Source organism: Falco rusticolus, chromosome 8 (assembly GCF_015220075.1).
Source record: "Falco rusticolus isolate bFalRus1 chromosome 8, bFalRus1.pri, whole genome shotgun sequence".
In the NCBI taxonomy this organism is placed as follows: Eukaryota; Metazoa; Chordata; class Aves; order Falconiformes; family Falconidae; genus Falco; species Falco rusticolus.
In genome coordinates, this window is record NC_051194.1 from 64,219,512 (window position 1) to 64,235,838 (window position 16,327).

General features: G+C 47.8%; 1 protein-coding gene across 1 annotated transcript in view; it reads left to right on the forward strand.

Annotated features, from left to right (window-relative positions):
• Positions 1 to 16,327, forward strand: part of PLCL1 (phospholipase C like 1 (inactive)) — a 56,599-nt gene that overhangs the window by 25,605 nt on the left and 14,667 nt on the right. Inside the window, exons 4-5 of the mRNA XM_037398186.1 lie at positions 2,561 to 2,636; positions 6,491 to 6,600. Of these exons, the coding sequence (XP_037254083.1) occupies positions 2,561 to 2,636; positions 6,491 to 6,600 (186 nt within the window). The remainder of the gene's footprint in view (positions 1 to 2,560; positions 2,637 to 6,490; positions 6,601 to 16,327) is intronic.

The window sequence follows — 16,327 nt, forward strand, 5'->3', positions numbered from 1 at the left end:
TTTCCTAGGGGGTCTGTGCGGGCGAGTGCCAGCTGGGGCACTAAGGGCATCCCCTAACCCAGCCACGGAGTTGAGGAGCTCTGAATCCATTCTCAGATTTGTCATGGGATAAAGCTGCCATAAAAAATAATTTTTGCCAAGATTACTGCCAGGCAGGAAGGCAGGAACAGGTTAAATACTGCTATATGATCTGGTTTAAATTGTTTGTTCTTGCTGAGCTGAGAGCTGTCAGACTTTGATGTCAGCATCAAAGGAACGGAGGGCTGCTCTACCTACTCTGCAGTAAGGGAAAATTGACATCCTATTGCCGCTTTTCTCTTAAAAAAAAGAACGTAATACCTTTGTGTGTGAGAATCCTAAAACAAGCATGCCAGAAACTCCTGGGAGTGGGTCCAGTAGCTGGAGGAAGGTACGCTCAGACTTAGATTACCAAACTGCACGGTTCTCAAGCTTGCTTTTCTGTGCGTGGTAGGACAATTTCCTGTGGCCATACACATATCTATATATAATGTATAGCTACATCTAAATATATGTATGTATATATATTTAAAAAAACCCTCTCACAAGTCAAGTTCTGTTTTAGATATCTGAGCACCGGAGAGTGGGACACTTTGGCTATACTGTCCCAGCTGAGCCGCATTGACCTCCCTGGGCACAACCGTGCTGCTGGGCAGGGAGTGCAGGCACAGGGCCGGGGAGGGGAGGGGGGGCACGAGCCCACGGTGATGGGTGCATGGGGTGCACGGACGCTGGCAGCACCTGGCTGGACAGAGCGGTACAGGCACTAGCTCATGCCCCCGTGTGCAAGAGGCGTACCTTTGGTCGCTGGCTGCCTCTGCAGCAACTTGCAAGTTTTTGAGATTCTCACTCTCTTTTCTGCTCAGACCAACTTCAGCACTTTCTAGCTGGTGGCTGAACGGTTCCTTCAGCATGAAATAACTGTGTGCTGTGGTACAGAAAAGCCAGACGGTGGATAGAAATTGTCATTTCTTTCTAGATGACAAGTGAAGATACCAAAGAGGAAAAAAATCAACATGATGCATGAACAAGCAAGTAGCAAGAATGAAATGGGAAGGATACCACTGAAAGTAATTTCAATTTCAGGTGTATCCACTGGGCATGGTCTGTTAAAAAACGGGTTTGCACTCTATATATGTATCAGGCCTTTTTCTCTCTGCCCATGAAGCTGGTGATAGATTTTGTTTTTCTCATAATCTTGTTTATATCAAAGAAAAGGCATAGGTATTTTTATTAAATGCAGCCTATCTTCATAGGTTGAATTAGAAATGAAGATGGCATGAGCAGCAAAATTTGGATCTGAATTTCTCCAGAATTTGGAAGTTCAGGTGTAGAAGCATCTCTGCTCCCTTGTATCTAATTAAAACAATGAGGCATGCTAATTGGCAAGTGTTAATGTAATACTGTTATACTGTGTCTTTCAGTAAAATCATGGAAACTACTGGCTGTGTTTTCATATTTAGTGTGTTTGAAAGTAGGAAGGCTTTTAGCAGTTGTAGCACTTTGGCAAAGCTTTCAGATGGTGGCTTCTGTAATTTCAGGATGTAACATTAGGCAGCGTTCGGTTTGCTTCATTTCTAATTGGCACCGCTCTCATGCTGCTTGGATTTGATTGGGGTTGGTGGTGTACATCCCGGGAGAGCGAGATTATTCTCAGGCGTAGTTTGTTATACAGCATGTTCTTGCCTTCTGTAACAGATGTATGTGCCACCTTTTGCAGTTCTGCAGATTATAGCATTGGAACAATTCACTTGCTTGCCCGGGCTTCTGAAAGGTTTTGGAAGTTTGTTACCATCAAAGGAGAATAGCATTTGCAAGGAGGGAGGCGCGGGGAGCTTGGCACGCAATGGGCCCTTCATCTGTTGGCTGTTAGTGGGCTACCCTAGGAAGACGCGTAAATATGAGTATCTCTTGAAACCTGTGAGTAGGCTTGTTGAAACTGCCTGCCTCTTTTGAGTTTTGGTGGGGGTTTTTCTTTTTAAACTTCAACAGAAATATTGAGGATAGGGTAGGGTTTTGGTCTGAATTTTTCCGAAGAGAAACTCAAGAAATACTGTCGCTGTCTGAACCACTGTAGTGCATAAAGTTCAGCACAGGCTGAAGCACCCCTTGAAATCAGCACTGTTCATGACTTGGTGACATTTTTGATAACCCTTTATGTCAAGGACTATACTTACTTCTCCTTTTGTTTCAGGAAAACTACTAATTAGAAGGGGCTCAGTTTCACACAGAATGAACTTTGTTTGTCTGCTAACTCTGCTTTCTTCTGAAATCACTTGTGTTTCCCTCATGTTATTTGCAATGGTGTCTTGCTGGTGGAAAACAGCGGTTCTTTTACCTTCCAGAGCAAAATGTTTTCTGAGCAACTGTCACTTAGCTTGATACAGATCTGGGAGCCCCGATAGGAGGGAATGATCCAATCGTTACAGTGTTGCTTGCAGAGCAGACCTCTTTTTCAGTTTGAACCTTTGTACTTTTCTGTGGAATAGATGTGGCAGGAAACTCTAGTAACGCTGGGGTTTTTTCACTTATTTTCTGACAGATGATTCAAGAGAGCAGGGTTCTCATTGAGACGGCAGACATCACTCACGACAAGATTGTTCAGTGCCAGAAAGCAGGTAATCCTTCTTTATTGCATGGTTCTGGATGGGAAATGGGAAAGGATGTGCCATAATTTACTTACAGTTTGTGACTAATGCAGCATCTTTCACCCAGTATTGAAGTGAGCATCCTGGCCTTTCCCTGGCAGCCTCCACCCTCCTGAAGCTTCATCCTCCAGTAGCAGTGCAGGCATGGGATCAGGGAAGAGTCCTCTTTCAACTTTAAAGCTATTTCTCCATCTGCTCTACAACTGAAATGTCTGACAGCATTTAAATTAGTCAAATGACAAGAAAGGCATTCCATTAAAAAGAGAGAGTAAGAAAGCCTGCTGCCTTTACTGAGCTCCATTCCCTGCCAAAATCGTTCCCTTAAACACAGGGTGGGCAAGAGGTTTTGAAACCCCCAGGAGCAAGCTCCGCTGCCTACCTTTACTTACTTTTGCTGTTTAGGTTTGTTGTAGACCTTGGAAACTTAGGCCAATAGAATTCCATTGTATCACAGCAAATCTGCGTGGCTGTGCGTTATGTATGCCAGGTGTACGGGCACAAACCGCTGTAAGCAGGCTTAAAGCAGGTCGTACGTTGCTGGTGTGTTGTACTGGATGTCTTTGTCTGGACTAGGGCTCTGTCTCGTGTGCACCAGCAGAAAGGGAAGAGGTGGTTTCGGAAGTGGCCGCCTGCTGTCTGCTCTGCCACAGCCTCACATTTCTTTTTCAGGGTGGTAGGAATCACCAGAGTCTGTGATTCACCATTCAGTTTAGTCATGCAGCCCCCTCCTCGTCACTTGTTCAGGCTAGTGGGCTAGAGCTGGAACTGGGACGTCTCCTGTAGTTTCCACTGATACAGAAGAATAAGCCCTGCTAGTGAGATAGGAGGCCACGTTTGGCAGTGGCAATCCTCTACAACTAAATCCATCAGCTTTCATGTATCGGAAACCGTGCCAAATAAGTATTTGCAATGCATTTCTGTTAGAGGTTTACACTGCAGAAATTAAATCTATTGTGAGTTCATTTAGGTGTACAGCTGCACCTTTCCTAACCTGCAGCAAGCCTTGAAGGTCAGTCATGCAAACATTTGCTACCGCATATAATTTGTGTTGTTGGCCATAGTCTTCTGGGACCACGACCATCAAACTATTGTTTCTGATAGGCATTTTTGGATTTGGCAAGTGATGCAGGCTACTGCCATTTGCTTCAATTAAATGTAAATAATGAATGAAACTGGTATTTTGTAGTAAATCCTTTAATTCATCTTTTTAATTAGAGGAAATCTGGAAGCTGTTTCAACAACGGCATTTAACTGATTTTTATGTGGTGCAAGAGCAGGGTGGAACCTAGTCCTTGCTCTTTGAAATGCAGAGCTCCAGAGCCGTGCTGGCGCTGGGGTAGCAAAGGGAAGAGAGGCAAGGAGCTCTGTCCTGCCGGGTTTCATGGGCCTCATCTTGTGTCATGCCTTGGCTTCTGTGCATCTGCATAAGCAGCATAAACATCCTCAGCCCAAAGCCTTCATCAGGCGCAGAGGGTTTAGGAGTGGGACAGTGAGGGGAAAATGCAGCAGTAGAGGGCTTTCTAGGTTGTATAATCTAAGAGCAATACTTTGCACTGAATTATGCAGCCCTTCAGCAGCACCAGCACTTTCTGCCCACCCTGCGCTGTGCACAGAGAGAATAACTCATGACACTTGCCTGGGCTCTGGTATCTTTGTGAACAGAGGGCTGGAGATGCTGCAGAGAACACAATGCGGGACTGTGCCACCATGCCCATGTCTGGAGTTCCATGCATTTTCCCTCTCTTTTCTTCCCCTAGCAAAAAGATTAATTTCTCAAGTTTGTTCTCTTTGTTGCTGTATCTGCTTGTATTTTCATTTGTTTTGCCTTAAAATATAGTTTCTGATTGGGAAAAAGGCTGGAGAGATATGAAGTGCTCTTTGAAGCCTCAGGAGTTAGACAGATGAAAGGGTAGGAGAGAACCCCTCACCACGCTCAATTGCAAGTTAGTTTGTTGCAAATGTTACCCAGGCAAATTGTGAAATAACATTTACCATGTGCCAAGATGAAGCCCTCAAAATGAAGAGGTGTCAGAGGTACAACTAACTGCCTGTGACATTGTCCTTCGCCTCGCCCTGGTCCTGCTCCCTTTGAAGATGTTTCCCACCGGGCCTCTGCCTCACATCGTGCCTGTTTCAGTCCGGGCTGCCTGTGCCCAGCTCCTGCCTGCGCCCCGAGGTGGCTTCGTAGGGGGCTGGTTTTGTTGGGGTTTTCCACCTGCAGTCTCCGCCCAGTGCACAGTGGTCAGCAGCAGCTTGGAGGACTGAAATGCTATTTTTCATTGGTACTCCTACTGCAGCCTAGCAGATGTTGGTGGCTCCCTCTCTGCGGGGCAGCGCTGTCTCCAAGCTACTGCTGGGGAAGTGAGGTCCAAAGGGAAAAATAACTAGGACGCTGCGTAAAGGTGGGGCTGTCCACATGGAGCTGAGAACCATTAGCCTTCATTTTTTTTGCAGGACTAAGGGAGTCATTTGAAGGTTTTCTTTAACTTACTGCACTGATTTATAAGTCAGCTGGCACGAGGCACGCCTGCAGGGGAATCTTGCTTGGGGTGCAGTTGTTTAGACTGTTTTCCAAAGGAGGTGCTGCAGGAGCTCTGTGACCCTTGAGAGGCAAAACCTGTCAGTGGGTGAGGTTTTGGAAAATAAACAGTAGAGAAAACTTGCATTATGTGGGGTTGATACTGCCTCAGTGTTATCGAGCTCCTGGAGTCGGTGCAAGGCAAGAAGAAACCTATTGTTAGTCTTCCAGGAGTGCTTTGGGCCAGCTGTGCCGAGCACGCACCTGCCTTGGGCCATCGAGGGCCTGACTCCTCCAGCAGCCCACGGAGCTGCCCTCCGCGCCTGCGCGGCAGGTGTTCTCTCCAGGGGCATTTCTTTGATGCAGGTTCAGTGAAGCTCAAATCTGCAAGTGACGTTTGCCTTAAAACATTAGGGGAGGGAGAGCTATGAAACAACTGGTAACAGAACTTGGTTTGTTCAACCGGGATGGGCTTCAGATGCTCTGGAGGGATTTGGTGCCCATTTGGCCTTTGCAAGGTACAGATTAAGGGAGCACAAACAGCTCTGTCTCTGTTTTGTCTCTTAATCCACACCGGGCTCAGAGGCATGTTGGCATACACTGTGCAAATCTTGTGGAATCGGTGGGCTAATTGTAATTGTTAAGGTTTTTAATCTGCTTCCAGATTTCCTGAATTCTTATATCCAGCAACAGATTTGCAGACACTTGCCGCAGAAACTGGCAATGAAATTTAACAATTCCCAGGGCTGGGGTTGGAAGTCTCAGTTCTCCAGGCTGCAGGAATAGCAATCCTGTGATTAGTGGTATGTGTTTCTGACATGATTTATCATTGTGAAGTACAAGAGCTTTCTGTATGGCTGATTAAGATTAATGAGGAGCTGTGCGTTTGAGCCTGTATTTGCTGTGCTGAACCAGGTATCTTCCACATCTGTCAGACTGCCTTCCAAGGTACAAAATCATGTATTCAAGCAAAGCGACAAGCGATTGCCTTTTGGTGCAGTGCTGCCAGCAACGCAAGCTGCAGGCAGGGGTGCTGGGAGGGGTGTTTGTGCAGGGACCAGGCACGTGCCTGCGGGGGACACCAGCACTGGAAAGGACAGTTACGTACAAAGTGGAAGCACAACCACAAAATTGCACGTGCCCCTTTTATTCTGGAAGATGCTTTCCAGGGTGGAGTCATACCAGGGAAGTGGGGGAAACAAAAAAAGTTGCAGGAAGTACCTGCTGCGAGACTGAAAATGCTTACTGAGCATTTTATATGGAAAATCAATTGTGCACTGGGTGATGTAGCAATCTGTATTTTTAGGAATGGAATTCCATGAAGAGCTTCATAACCTCGGGACAAAGGAAGGTTTGAAAGGAAGAAAATTAAGCAAAGCCATTGAGAGTTTTGCATGGAATATCACAGTGCTGAAGGTAAGCACAGAAAGCACTACCTCGTGTCTCCTATTAACTTTATAAGCAAACCTTTACTCTTTCAGCAAATCTATTTGTACTGTCTTACTAATACCGGAGCAGCATTTTTTTTATGGGATGTATAAATTACCCCCAATTATTGAGATTTATCAACTGTATCTAATTACTTGTCTGGTTTGGAAGCTGTGGAAGGGAATTTATCTTAAGCCTGAACAAAAGGGGAAAGATGGCTTATGGTTTGTATGCCCAAGAGCCTGGTTTTGGTTGTCTGTTCTGCCCCACGCAGCCTGGGTGTGACTTGTTCGCTATCATCATGTCTCAGATACTAGTTTTGTAAAATGAGAACTAGAGCACCTCTTTGGGAAGAGGTGGGGGCTATCATGAAAAAACATGAGTAATATTGTAGATCCTGTAGAAACGTTTCAAAAGCTGAGTGCTATCCCAACAGCTGCAAAAGGGGTTTTCATCCCTCTGTCCTGGTTGCGGAGTGACACACTGCACAGTGGTCATATTACTCCGCAGGCTGTAGCTACTGGTTCAGCACCGACCAGCCACAGTTTATCGTGGTAGCTGGCTGTCTGAGCCTGGGGGAAGTTACTCGAGGACAGCTGAAGATGGAAAGAGAGGGTCCGGTGCAGCCATAGCAGACAGCAAGGAGAGGACCTGAGCCAAACATTGAGGCTGTTAGCATTCAGCTCGCACTGTCTTTCACAGCCTCGTTTCCCTTGCTCTGACAGATCACACTTTGACTTCCCCTCGCTCTCTCCCTGCTGTTCCCTCCCTCCAGCTCCCATGAAGCAGGTTGCTCTCTCTGATAGAGTCTCCCTGTGACCCCCAGTGCCTTTCCTTCCGCTAGCATCCCAGGGCAAGCCAGCTGATGAGAAGAAATTTTTACCATGTACTTCATCAAACAGGCACCTAAAGGTAACATGCAAGAGCAGCAGGAGGTTCATGTGTCAGTGTCATGGAGCTGGAAAGAGCACTAACACGTCTTGAGCAGGAGAGGGAAAAAGAGGTTGAGAACAGAGAGACTGAGGGGGAGAAATGGGATGGGTGGGAGAGGCTGCTGGTAATAGGGAAGGGTTCGAGAAGACCTGGGGGTTACCTGTGGTTCCTCGCATGCCTGGATTCACCGTGAGAGAGGGAAGGTGAGTAACGGAGGCAGCGTGGGCTCAGTTCCCAGCCCCTCGGAGGAGGAAAGGCAGCCAGTTCAAACTTGATGGAAGGGACTTGACCCGTTCCACACAGCATAGCTGAGGCAAGGAGCTACATATCGGGGGGGGGACATGGGGACGGGACAAAAAGCACTAGGCAGTTCTTTAATTTGAATTCATTAATCTGAATACCTTTAGCTGTGTGAGGTAAAATAAATGCCTTGTGCGCAGAGTCACTCTAAACACAGTTAGGTTTACTCTAAACTTTTCCATTTTTAGATGTTTGTCAAACAAGGAGTTCACACCTCCAAGGCTGACCTGTGATTAATGAAGGTATAAGTAGGGTATCAGAGAAACATTTTTCCACCAAAAATAATTGCTGCCTAGTACATACTGTCAACATATTGAAGAGCACTTCAAACATCTGGCCAAGGTCAAGGAATATTTTACATGTTTCATTTCTAAGTCACAACTTCTTTTTCACCTTTCTCACAGAATAAAATATTAGCAGAGTTTATAGCAACTACCCATGGGTATAAATGCCCATGAAATACCTTTTCATTCTGAGTGAAGACCGGCTCAGCATTGACATTAGATAACTGGGAATGTGGTGGTAACTCAGGTGTCTGATTGAGGCCATCAGCCATTGTTCTCATTTTTCAACTTTTTTTTTTTTTTTCCTTAAAGAATACGGTGCTTCAGTGACCCTGCCCATAACAAACCTATTTGCTGGTTAGAGCTGCATCTCAGGGTTGGCACGGACTCTCCCCTCTGTGCTGGCAAGAGCTCCCCAGGAGGATTTGGTGAGGAGAGACCGACAGCCCTGCCCCACTCAAGCCATCGGTGTCCTCCGTACATCTAGTGTCAGGGTGGCCACTGCAAACAGATTTAACTAGATGTCGGTGTAGTGATGTAAGAAAAGAAAAAAAATGTAGCCCATAACATCTCGCCCATACATCAGCTGCTTTACACTGGGTGAGGTGAGTGAGTGGCACGGTGCTGACGGGAGAGAGCCTCTTTGTGTGCTCGGAGGCAATGACATCACGCAGCAGTGGTGAGTCTGTGTGAGGTGCCCATGAGCAATAGCAGGTATTATGTTGTGCTTGTGCCTGCGAGATGATTAATTGTCTTTTCCTTGGCTAGTGAAGTCAAGGCGTATTTAATTAATGTATTTCTTTATAAAGACTCATTGCAATAGGCAAGCTTTGAATACAAAGAGGGGTGGCAATAAGAAATTGCTACTGGCAAAACCATTACATGGTTACAGAGCACAAGATTAAAGTATATTTTACAAAAATCTTAATTGTGGGCATTCTTCATGTTTAAAAATTCCCTGAGGTACTTTTAAGAGGAACTTGGTGAGAATGAATCAAAATAATATGTAATTTTCTTCCTTAGTTTATATAAACTTAATTATGTATTAGTAATATCCACTGTAAGGGCAAACGGTGCCAGAACATAAACATGTTAGTAAGGGCATGGACGTTATAACTTAGTTGACTTGCCAGACTGTCACCTTGACATTGATGCATATTTTTAAAATGTCATGTCTTCCTGTTTGGTCCCGTGTCATGCAGAATGCCGTCAGGCTCACAGTCAGTAATGCTGAGAGCCATATTGTGTAAGCACGCTGGGCTGAAGAACCACGTTCTCACAGTAGCATTACAGGAATGGCGATGATCCTAGATTCAGTCTCGCTTTTGTTTTTATTTCCATGCAGCACCGTCTCGTTGCCTCTGCTTTCCTTCCTGTATTTGGTTACGTGCTGGTGAAATGCAAAAGTAGCAAAAGAAGTTTTGCGTTTGCCACCTTATGGGGACCACAGTGCTAGGGACCCTTTGTTGCACCCTAACAGGCATGCAAAGCCGCTCGCCTCGGCTGAGGTAACCATTCTGGTCTGACCTCCTCTTTTGCTGAAAAACTCACTATTAATTTTCATGAGATGTTTCTTGGTTTTAAAATAGATGACTACCCGTTTCACTGAGTGGAGGGTTTCACCCGGGTGCGTGGGCTCATGCTTGTTTCTCCCCCGATGCTGGTGTTCCTCCCGCCGTCCCCCGGTGAGGCCATCTCCTCCAGCACGTGTGGCCAACTGGGCAGGTGGGCACAAGCTCCTCCTGCCTGTGCTCGGGGCGGGGGGCACCGGGCTCTGTAAGGCAGAAGCTGAGAACCCTCATTAGGGCAGTTCTGGCCTTGAACTAACAAGGTGGCTCTGGGTCAGGTACGCTCAGGGATGCACGAGCGCCGTGCCCACAGGCCAGCTCGGGTGTGCCGCCAGCCCTTGGCACGGGGCAGCGCCGGCCATGCCTCCCCGGGGCCATCTGCCCTCCTGCGGGGTCTGCGCTCAGCACTCGCCAGTAGCCGAGGCACCCTCAGCATCCGCCACTGGTGCGAACCGCTGATTTAGTGACTGCTTTAGAAGTGTCTGGGTGTTTGGGGAAAAAAAAAATTGTATCCTGCAAGACTGCTCTCCTTACTGAGGCAAGACCAGGCAGTGGTTACTCGGGCAAAGAAGTTGGGATCTGCCCGAGTCCCAGGAGCCTGGCAGGTAAGACATGCAAAGTTCAAGTGTGTCAGCTGTGGTTCGGATCTATTGCTCTCACGTGGACATGCTTCGTGTGCCTGCAGACATGTTTTCCTGGGCTACCACGCTTTGGTGGCCAGTGCATACCGGGGCTAGGGACAGCACTCCCAGGTACTTGCCTGCATGCTGCTGGTAAGTATCTAGGTAGTTAATGTCCCGACATACTGACTGACTTACAGACGAAACACGGGGAGACAAAGATAAAGTGGCATTTACTATTTTGGTCTTACACAGAAGGGGGAAACACCCACGTGTTTGAATCTAGTCTGCTCCAAAATGCATTCGTGTTCTCTTCAGTCTTTTTTGTTGCCAGTGCCAAGATTTCACCTCTGCTGCCCTAAGTGCGGTCTGTCTTACTAGGACTCCAACTGTTAGTGCATACCACAGGACACCAAGTGGTTAAATTTTCAGGGATCATTTCAGCACCCATCCACAAGTGTGTCTGCTAATTATCCTGCTTTTAAATTAACGCTGATTAGATGTGTAAAGAGAGAGGTTGCTGAATGCGGAAGGCATACAATTATCAAATTGCTAATGCAGTTCACTCTTCGGGGGAGAAATCCACAATTTTATAATGTAGTTGTGATCGATGTTAGCTCTGGTGTAAGTGGATTTACGCAGCAAAACTGCGCACAAATAGCACTTTTGGAGGAGGGTGTTCACAAATGACCCGTTTCTTCATCACAGTCATTTTTGACAGTCAGCCTTCAGTTTCCTGGGAGACCTGCAGCATCCAGACTTCTCACTTGGGTGGCAGAGCCTCAAAGGCTCACGCTGAGGCTACTTAGAGGGATAAAAGCCAGATTTCTGGAAGATGTATGTACAGACTGTCTGGCTTCACCTAAACTGAGATGAATTTATCGTCGCTGCAAGGTAACAGTTTTCTTTAGGAAGAAACGCAACGTATCTCAATGATCCTTACGAGTCCCTTCCAACCTGAGATATTCTATGGTTCTGTATCAGACAGCAGCTGTTATTCTAAAGCACCTTATGCACAACGGTGCCACACAGAGTTTCTGCTGGTGTTTGGAAGAACTAGGTCCATCACAGCCTTAATTCAAGGCTTATTATAGTGCACTATGGGAGTGTTTTTTAATGGATATTCTGCAGTACACAAAAACTGTCTTGTAAGAAAGATTTATTTGGGTCTTTTCACATCAGTCCCTTTTCCTGAAGTTAGGCAAGAGCCATGGCTTCACTCCTTGGCATGCTACAAAGTGGACAACAGAGCAGCATGGCAGAATCTTAGAGACGTTTCATGTAATTAAGTACAACGGTAACGTGCTATTCCACTGCATGGCATAGAATTGCTGCCAAAGGATTTGCACGACAATTTCCGCTATCGAGATCTTAAGTCAGAGCATGGTGAATTTGGGAGCCCCCATAAAGCTGCTGTGTTCCATGTACCATCTATTTCTTTCCCTGTAAATGTCAGTTAGCCTTCCCTATGAAAAATTCCTCATATCTTATGTCCCTCCTTTTGCCATCACGTCTCTGTGGACGGAAGCACATCAGTGCTCAATTTGTGAAACTGCAAAAATAGATTAAATATAAGCCATAGTGTCTTAGCCATAAATTCTTGTGATTTGCTGTCATCTTGTGACAGTGATAGTTCAGCAAGAGCAGTAGGCAGGAGTGGTTTGCGTGGCGTGGAGACTTCATGCTTGCCTTTAAATGCAGGGCTCATTGTATTACTCCATGCCTGCTTGTCTCCAGATCTCACTAGATAAATGTGTTTTGAATGTGGTTACCCCAAAGGCTCTTTTTCCGGAGAGGCTAAATGTCTCTCCAGCTATCTAGTCGCCACATTGTTTGCATTTCCTTTGTTGGTGCAGTTCAGAGTGGTGTTTCTAACCTTTTAAACCTCTCCAGACTGTGTGCCCTGACTACTTTTGATGGATCTGCTGCCTTACTCCAAGACCAGCTCAGCCGAGGCTGGCTGAGCTGATCGGTCTGTGATTGAGTGACAGCTTTTAAAAAGGTATGAGGAAATACAAACTGATCCGATTCACATAGTTACTAGATGAGGTTGGTTTCTTACACATGAGCTGAAGGACAAAAAAGAAAAAAAAAACGTGAAACAGCTGGCTTTCTGGGAGGTGCTGAAGAGAAGGTGAAAAGGTCCAGCAAGGTCAACATGTGTTTAGTTTTGTAATTACTGACCTGCTTTGCTTGAAACAGTTTATTTAAAAGTAGGGGGAAAGGTGGGGATGGAGGTTGTTCGAGGTTGTTTCTTACTGAGCGTGTGAAGAGTCTGGAGGAGCAGCACAGAGCACAGCTACCTCCCAGGCCTTTCGTGTGCCCTGACCGCAGTGGTGAGTGTGGTGGAGGCTCCCAGCTTCCCAGCTCCCTCCGAGGGCAGAGCCTGAGCTCCTGGCCCTCAAGCCATCTATGGGGAGGTGTTGCAAGATTTTTCTGAGATAGGGGGATTTAGAGTCCTTTAAATGATACTGAGGTACAAGATAAGGAGGTGAAAGTATGTGGTTCACACGCAAAGCTGTGTTTTGTAAACAGACAGAACCAAATGGCATAATAATTAGGTAGGTGGATCCTCCTTGTAGGCATCGGAGCGTGTTCTGCGCTGGCTGGGGTGCTAAATGCCTCCTGGAGCTGCCCGCGTACCACTCACGGCACTGGCCTTTGCCTTTCTTGCCCGAGCCCAGAAGCAGGAACCAGCACTCTCTGAAGGGCACTTAGTCTTGGTGGATTTTGTCGTTTGTATCTGGCCGTGGAAATTCTCAAGTTACCTCAGCAGTGTGGATGGGGGCGAAAGAGCATTCTCCCAGTCTCTCAGCAGCGCTAGTTAATCAGCTGGAATATCCTGTTGTTCCTGGCCACCAGCCACGCTGCTGGAGCGACGCATCTGGGGAGGATGCAGTGAGCATCTCAAACGAGTGCAGCACGACCTCTCCGGGTACCTGGCTGCCCCCTGCAAGTTTCTGAAGCCCTAATGGTGTTTCTGACAAGGTCTCTGTTTTCCTGGCCAAGGAAAATTTCAAGACATGAATTGGATTTAGAGCAAATCAAATATTCATGGGTGTTTAAAATATAAATGAAGGCCACCCAGGCAATCTGAAATCTGCAAGTACCAAATGCTGGCAGCAGCAGGGACTAGTGGGGGAAGGAGAGCAACCATCACCAGGGTTCACAGCTCTTGCTTCTTCATGATACTGTGAGTTTCTGGAGAAGTGTTAGGGCATGGAGTCCCAGCTTGGCTTTACAAAGAGATTTGTCCCGTATTAGTCAGTTATTCCTGAGGGTTTGTCCATTAATGTCACAACAGGAGTGTTTCACTGACTGGTAAGCAGCAGTTGTCTGGACACGCGGCTCGGGAAGAGTCGGTGGTTAACTGAGCGGGCACCGGGCTGCACGGGCGCCTGTCCGCCTGCCTGCAGTGCTGGTGCTTGTGCTGAGCAGCACTCACCGTCCTACCCCGTGTCCCCCGCAGAACCAAGCCCAGTTAATAGTTTCTGTTCATTCAGGGAGCACACCCCATTTTCTGCTGTTTCTGCAGCTTTTAAACAGCTATTTGGTGCATAGAAAATAGGACCGGAAGGGCCTTTGAGAGGCTACGTTGCTCCTCCTGCTGCCCCGCTGCAGGATCAAAATGAATATTTAGCTGCTGTGGATCTAAGCCCTGTGCAAATACTTGGCATAGAAGCTGCTTGGTATGAGGCCGTGGTGTTCTCCAGGGTGACACCCCGTGCCCAGGGATCCTGAGTCACTTGGCACTTGGGGAAAGAGCTGATGGCCAGAGTCATCTGAGCAGAAATGTGGGTCTCTGTCATTTCTCTCACTTCCTTCCTGCTCCTCCAGTGCCAGGGCTCTGCTCCCGCAGGTGTTCCGTGACAGTGGGTCTGGGGGCAAGATTCCCTTACAGTCAGCGTGGGACCCAAGCGCAGGACAGACCAAAAATGGAGGGTCACCAAAGTTCATCCAGAAAACGGGGTGAAAGTACTGTGAGCTGCCTTCCTGTGATGTAAACCGTTTGTTTGTTTGTTTATTTTACTGCAATCCAGAGTTCTGCATTTCAGATGTAAATATTATTCCTTCTGTTCCACTGTATGTGTGCAGACACACATGCATGTATGTATACAGGAGGTGAGGCAGGCCATCAAATATATATGCAGAGCAACAGTAACTTTGGGACAAAAAGAACAGATTAGAGAAGTGAAAGATAGTATGAAAAGCCTCAAGCGGTATCTTGCTTAGCCCATTTTCCTTGTGTTTGGCCAAAATAAGCCAGAGATGGATGGCAAGCAATCTTGTGATGTGCCTTTTCTTTTGAGTGATGTGCCAGATTGCCCAAAGGCATGGCTCTGACGCCAGGCTGCTGGCTGCGCCCACAGGGCGAGGTGCATCACAGTGCAGCGATGGTGGTGGGAGCCAGGGCCAGGGGCATGTCGCTGTGGCTGGTGCCCCTTGTGCCAAGGCCACCTCAGCAACCCGGGCTTTGAGCCCCGTGGAGGGCTGGCACACTGTGGTGCTGTGTGTGGAAAACAAATTTTAGCGTCACCTCACAAATGGAGGCTTGTCAAGATGCTCAGATAGTGCTAGTCTCCAAAAACAGGTACCTGGCTCCTCAGGTTAGACATCTACAGGTTCGGTGGAGGCCCCTGCTCGGCCAGCTGTCCTGTTACCCCTCCGTGCCTCACCATTATCTTGGTCTTTCCTGTCTCTTCTCCCCAGCCTCAAATATCCCCCTTCCCTGCGCATCGCCCCAAGGGCGCGTATCACCTGAATCATGTCAGAGCAGTGGGAGAACCACCATGCTCTGTCTTACTCACGTGTCTGACTCTCCTCCATCCTTGATCTGGACTAAACTTCTCGTGACTCCAAAGCTGTCCCCACCTGCCATGCGGTTCGCGTGAGTTCATCGTTCCGCATTTGTGCCAGCTTCACCCTGGGGTGGCTGTGTGGGATGTGGCGCTGGTGGGGCGGCCCCGTCGCAGCCTGAGCCCCAGCTGACTGCTGTCCTCTCGTCTCTGCCAGCCCGGCAGGGCTGTTGGCGCCTGGGTGCGCAGGCCAGCTTCTTGCGAGGGCGTGTGTCAGCCGGTCCGGACTGTGCAACTGGAAAAGTGATTAGCAACGTTCAGGTGATGGGGTGTGAATACAAATAGAGTTTGTTCCCCAAATGCTGTTCTGAGCAATAACAAGTTTATCGCCTATAAGGGGGTTATTTGAAAAATCAGCAGGGAGGATTACAAGTTCCTTGAAAGTACTCATCTTTTGAGGAGAAGGAGTTACTCCTGCACATACGTGTGTGCGAGAGAACTGAGCTGGAAAATGGGTAGTACTGGGGGGCCGGGAGGGGAGGCAGGCGCAACGATGACTGAGTGGAATCTGTTTGTAGATGGTTCCCCACTAAAGGAGGATTTCTTGAGTGGAAAAGCTGGGTCGGTGTCGTCTCCCATCCCAGCAAAAGCAGAAACGGCAAGTGGCGTAGGAGCTTTGGCAACTTCTGCCACCGTCCCCTCCCCTGCAACAGTGACATTTTCATTGGAGACGTGGAGATCAAAGACTGCCATACCTGGCCGTGGAGTTAATTAACACAGCCTGGAAGACATGGAAGTTGCGAATCTTGTTTGTGCCCATCTGACAACATGACCTCATTCAGAGGAATTAAAAGGGCTGTAATCAAAGTGTAGGTTTCAGCAGGAATCCACACATTTCTTGCTTTTATCTGTCGATGGCTGTAATATCAAACAAAGAAAGAAAATTAGCAGCTGTCTCCGTGAGGTGTTAGAGGTTGTGTTGTAACCCAAGGCAAGGCGCCAGCCCCGCCACACGCAGCTCAAGCAGCGAGGCAGCGTGCCGGAGGGGCAGGAGCCTTCCCTCCGTGTCCTTTCGCGGCCCGTGGGGTGGCACCGGCTGTGCGTCCCGGGCAGTGCGCCTGCCCCGACGCCTGCCACCGGTGAGGGGCTTGGAGGGACCTCTTCTGCCCTGGGTTGGCAGCCCGGTGGTGCCTGCCCTGGATGGTCGTTCATGA